This window comes from Teleopsis dalmanni, unplaced genomic scaffold (assembly GCF_002237135.1).
Source record: "Teleopsis dalmanni isolate 2A unplaced genomic scaffold, ASM223713v2 unscaffolded_contig_2852, whole genome shotgun sequence".
In the NCBI taxonomy this organism is placed as follows: domain Eukaryota; kingdom Metazoa; phylum Arthropoda; class Insecta; order Diptera; family Diopsidae; genus Teleopsis; species Teleopsis dalmanni.
The window spans coordinates 1-6,152 of NW_024034234.1; the positions used below are offsets into that span (position 1 = coordinate 1).

The window sequence follows — 6,152 nt, forward strand, 5'->3', positions numbered from 1 at the left end:
ATGTAAGTTCGAAAAAGAATAGTGTAATTAGATTTTTCAAGAAAAGGCACTTTCTATAATATTAATTGTTTGACAAAATAATTAAGAAAATAAAAAAAATAAATAATAATTACGTTGAACAGACTATTAGTAAGAGCTTTATAATATATGTTTTAAAATTATAGGGAAGTATAACTTTTTGATATTGATAAGATGAAAGAAGGAAATAAATTAATATTGTAGAGGTGGGAAGAATATTAGGCTCACAACTGTTTATTTTGAAGAGCCTTTAGATTTCAGTTTATATTTCTATGAATTAAATCTATATGTTCTATTAGATTGTTTTTGAATTTATGTAACTTTTAAAATATCTTTTAATATTATTATTATGTATTTAATGTAGAAAATGAAAAACATTCAAAAAATTAGTAATATTTTAGTAGAGCATGAATATACTTAGAGGGACTCAAGCAGGTGCTGGATCCCTATTTTAGTGTGTTTACTTAAAAAAGAACTTTTAGAAAAGAATTGTAACTATAACTATTGTTTATTAAAACGACTACTGTTTAAGCTGTGGTTCAGAAAAGGAAGATCATTACCTCTTTAATACTGTGTCACTGACTAAGAGTGAGGATTTAATGGAACAAAGAAGAAGAAAAAGAGTAAAAAAGGACGTTGATTTACTTTAGTGTCTGTTTCCACAAGTGTTTTTCTAATATCTCCAATATAGGATCGTAAAACATTTTTAGTTCATTAAAAGACAAAGTGATGTTCCGGTTAAAAATAGGTCCCTTGAAGTAGTTCGCATGCTGTTTACTAAAATTGTGGTAATAAACTGCCTTATTGAGATATGTCTTTATGTGAGACGGACTGTCAGTGGTATTATCATAATGACAGTTTCTGTTAAATTTATAAATTATAAATATTTGACAATACTCGAAACAGTTGTAGGGTCAATCAAAAATTAAATGAATTAAAATAATATAAAAAATAATTTTTGTTGTTGTAGTTCACTACTTTTCGAAAACCTTTTAATAAATATTTTTTAATAAAATAAATCTTCTTGATTTGTCTATTATAGATTAAAATTAAATTGGGAAACTACATATAGATTTTTATAAAGTTGTTATCATTTTCGATAAGAAATTTTGATATAAAATAATATTTTAAAAATAAAATATTATAAAAAAGAAAAAAAAGAAATCTCTTTTTATTTATACAGTTAAAAAATAACAGCAATCAATTTAATATTTAAAAAATAATGCAAATATCATTTTTTAAAAATTTTGCTTCTAAATATAAAATATTTTTTTAATTTTAGATTTTCCTAAATTGTCAATTTTTTTTGTATAAATATTTTGTTCTTTTCATTAATCTTTTTTTCGTCTTTAGTTTTTAATAATAATTTACAATAATTTTTTTTCGTTTTCTCCATAAAATTTTTGAATTTTATTCCAAAAGGCAATTTTTGTGGTTTTAGGTTTTTTTTCTCAACCTAAATATTAAATTTTTTGTTTCTAAATATTAATTTTGTGCCAAAAGTTTTAGTCCAAAAATTTCATAATTTTTTTCTAAATAATTTTTAATTTTTAATTTCTTTTTGTTTTTTGTACACATTTTGTATATAAAATAATATATAAAAATTAAAAAATATCGGGCACACATTTTTAATTAGATTTGTTATTTATTTTTATTTTATTTATTTTTTATGCATTTAATTGGAATGTTTTCCAAAGTAATTTCTTATTAAATTTAAACTTAATAATTAGGAGATCTTTTAATAAATAATACAACTTAAAGTTTTCGAATACATATATAAAAAAATCACTAAATATTTAAGATTTAAATATTCGTATATATTTAAATAATAATACACATATATTTTTGTTTTTCTCTTGTATGAATTATACTATAGTGTTTTGATTCATATAATTATATATATATTTTAACTGTAGAGGTGTTCTTAAATTCAAACTTAAATAATAAATAAAATTAGTTATATTTTGATTTTTTTTTTCTTAGAAAAGTAAAACAGTTTCTTTTTATTTTGTTTGTAATTAAGTAACATTTAAATTTTTTAATAATATTATTTACTACTATTTATTTTAATCATTATACTATTGCACACTCAAAGTAATGGTTTCATTTAAATATATATAATAAATATTTATTATTAATTAAGAATTAGTTGTATTGTTTTTATTGAGTCAAATAAAAAAAAATTTATTAAATGAGAAAATAAATTAAAACTAAAAAATATATTAAATTCATGAATTTAAATAACTATTGTTTTATATAAAAAAATTAATATATATATTATTGGGAACACAACAATTTTTTTTTATTTAAAATTAAAAATATTTTAGCGAGTAATTTTAAGAACTCTGAGAATTAACTACAGAACCCATACTTCCAGTATACTTGACACTATACTTTGGAGGATAGAGATATTATCAGAAAGACCATGGTGCTTCTACTATCCGGGTCTCTCTGATATCTAATTTCTCTGCAAAATTATCAAATCTTTTATTTCTCATTGCGTTTAATTCAGATAGAGGATCATTGAAGCAATGAAATGAAGTTGAGGTCAACATAGTTTATGGAAAATTGGATAAGGTTAACATATTTTATAAACAACTTGCAAAGAGCTAACTAAATTAGAAGAGTCTATGATATTATTAATAAACTTGTACGCTGTTTTGTTTTCTTATTGACGTTACAATCTGAGTGACATACCTTATAGAAAATAAGATGAGGGAAACAAATTTTGTGGAAATTATGTCTCTCTAGGAACATCCTAATATTCTGAGAATATAATAAAGTTAAAGTTGGAAAGATATTATATGAGAAGTTTGATAAAGCTTCCCGAAATTGGAGGTGAGCTTGATATTATTAATGTTTTGGGTTTATTAACTTTTATGTGTCCAACCCATCAATAGATATTCAGTTCGGAGAATGCGGTTATTGATTGCAAATACCTTCTTTTTTGTATAGTGTTGTTCTACCAACCCTAACGGTTAAATTAATATGAGCTCAACAGATTTTATTGGAAGTTTGATAAAAGCTATGGAAACTAGAAGTAACTTTGATATTATTATTCTATTAGGTTCATATATTATTAATATATCGAGCTCGTATACAAATATATCGTTGGGAGGATAGTAGGTTATGAAAACACAATAATCTGTTATATTATTTTATCCATAAATGGTTAGACACTTCACCCAGATTTATAATCGCATACCGACATTGAACCGACATTATAGCAAGAGCACTCAACTTGTCATGACCAATTAAATTTTACGGTGATATTTTTATTCTTTTCACGGTAGAATGCGATCATTTAATGCTAACCGTTTTGACTGGTAGAGTGGCACATCGGTTAATTTCGTAACCCCCGAAACTCTCTGTGAAATGCGAAACTGTCTTACTTAATAGGCCATCACAGCCCCTTATCGAGTATCAGCCTTTCTTTATTTTTCCTTTATTACTATTGATGGTAATAATAATTTGTTATTCGGTATGTTTTAATTGAACTATTCCTGCTCACAGAAAGATGAAACAACTGTCGATTGTCGCTACTTACTACCGTAACAATATATGTGAGTAACAGTAATGGATGTGTAAAAGTAATATAAAACTGTAAATGAACGACTATAGAAATCTATTGAAATCTGTCTACTAAAAAGCCAATGAAACACTCTATTTACGCATACTTTTCGAAACTCACAGTGGTGAGGAATATAATTCTCATATGCTTTAGTCAAATTGTAGTAAGTTGTGTTCCCAATAATATAAAGTATAAAGTAAAATATAATCAAAATAATAAGTATTTAGTTTGTTTAATATATTTTCCAAAATGGTCCTTACTCACTGCTTGTTGTGATGGGTTCAATTTTAATACTACTGGAACTAATTTTACTGCTTGTAGGCGCTGATGCAGCTGTTGCCACATTTCCCGTTGCCGAAGTTAGTGACGATAGAATGGACGAAGTTGCCGGACTGGCACTGGAACTGCTAGTAATAGAGGATGTGGTAGCTGTGGCTGCACCCATTAATTCAGCGATATCTTCGGTAAAAAGTCGTGAAGGTGAATAGCCGCGTACGTGTTTATAACCAATTTCCAAACCGAGCTCTGTGAAAGGCGAATGCAATGGTGTCTCGTGGCGTGGACTACTGCGTTGCTGAGTTGGTGAATCTTTTACAGATTTTGGTTTTGCTATAATGGAACTTGACGAAGTATTCACAGCACTTGTTGTGTGTTGGTGTTGTTGTTGCTGTTGCTGTTCGTGTTGTTGATGTTGTTGCTCTTCTTGTTGAAGTTGAAGTTTTTGTGTGGAAGATGACGTTGCTGTTGCCGTAGCTGTAGTGGAAGTTAATGAATGCGACATGGAACTAATACCGAAACCAAGAGCATGCGTAGCCGCATGTTGTTGTTGTTGATGTTGCTGTTGCTGGTGTTGCTGCTGCTGATGCAAAGCGTGCTGTTGCTGCAAATGTAATTGCTGCAATTGATGTTGCTGTTGTTGACTTAGCATAGCAGCAGGATCGCAACGTGCAGCGCTTGTGCCGCCTACCATGTGCAGTGCTGCTGCCATACTAGGTGGTAGATTAGGCAGACCAGCTAAACTACCACACGGTGATGGTGCATGCCTTGGACCAAGCATACCACCAGCTGCACCATGATTTGAGGCAGAACTCAATGCGGGTGAGATGCTAGCCTTTGGCAGAGGTATACCACCGGGACCGGGACCGGCTGCACTCATGTGTGATTGCAGATGCGGTGGTATGTTAAATAGGTTGGCGCCTGATGCACCCTCTGAGTGCTGATGTTGTGCTGCGGCGGCCATTTGCATTTGTTGGCGTAGGTTATGTGCAACAGCAGCAACGGCTGCAGCTGTAGCTTCTTGTGACATCTGCTCACCGGGAGCTGAAGGCATACCATTCGGACATGGTCCAGGTACGCCTGGATAGCTCAGTGGACTATCCGGAAATGGAAAAATTGGCTAGAAATGATAGTATTTGTTGTAATAGGTTGGGTGGGTATTGCTTTTGTCATAGAAACTTACCGAATGTCGTCCATACGGAATTGGCGGTAGAGTATCCTCTTTCAGTTCCTTTGCGTCACGGAATACTACAGTCTTTATAACACCTTTGATATGCTCATCTGGCCAGATACCGAGTAATATACGTTGTGGACGACCTCTACCTTTCGGACGTAAATCAGGGCCGCCATCGATCGATGGCCCTAGCATATTGTGCACACGATTCGCGTACAATACAAAAGTTGGATAAGGTATGTCATATTTGCGCGCAGCTTGCGAAAGCGAGAGACCCTCTTTCAACACACTGAAGATGGCTTCGGCCATTGTTTCGGGACGCCAAGACTTGAGTGGACCGCGCTCGCGAAAGCGCAAGTGATGCATAAGGTTTTGATTGGTATTCCAACATTTCTGCCACATCGACTGCAATTGGTACTGGTAACTGTCTGCTGGTGACACAAACAAAAAAAGCTAAATGCATTAAACCGAACTGCGAAAGTTCGCTGTAAATTTCTTTACAAACCTGCAATGGAAGAACTTGAAGCACCCATCCAAGCATGTGAATTCTCCAACATTTTAGCCTAAAAGAAGAGTAAAAAGGGCAAATTAATTACTCAATTAAGATGCAGTAAAAAAGAATTAAATTTATGCAACTTTGCCACACTTTGCAAAACATTCATTGACTTGCAAAATCGACCTATTTTTTACTGAATGCACTATGCAACGTCCGCCCTCGCTGCAATAACGGAAATAATATAACAAGTCTTTTAAGTTTTAACTAAATCCACTAATTGCATAACAAAGCAACATTTTACATTTTGCATTCGCAAAAGTATTTCTATTTCTATTTCTGTTTCTATTTCTGTCGATGTGGCAACACTTGTGAAATCGTTTTTATTAGTAAGGAAAATGGTGAAATAAAAAAAGTATAAAATTATGCATTTTCATTTAAAGAATTGCAAAATACTGCCGTAACAATGTATCCATTGTGGTTGAGGCACCAGAAGAGGTGGTTGGGCAGACACCGACACACATGTCAATGCCTAGCTGCACTCAGATCTAGGCACCAACACAGAGCCAAGTGCCTGCATATATCATAAAAATGTATTTCATGATGCCATAAAGTACCTT

At 31.4% G+C, this 6,152-nt stretch overlaps 1 protein-coding gene across 1 annotated transcript; it reads right to left on the bottom strand.

The window, feature by feature from the left end:
• Positions 1-2,330: 2,330 nt before the first annotated feature.
• Positions 2,331-5,619, bottom strand: LOC119664882 (protein bric-a-brac 1-like). The gene is made up of 3 exons (XM_038074243.1): positions 5,545-5,619; positions 5,049-5,470; positions 2,331-4,985 (listed from the first exon to the last, which is right to left on the bottom strand). The coding sequence occupies exons 1-3, from the start codon at positions 5,594-5,596 to the stop codon at positions 3,846-3,848; spliced, it is 1,614 nt and encodes a 537-aa protein (XP_037930171.1). The 5' UTR covers positions 5,597-5,619; the 3' UTR covers positions 2,331-3,845.
• Between the last annotated feature and the right edge of the window lie 533 nt (positions 5,620-6,152).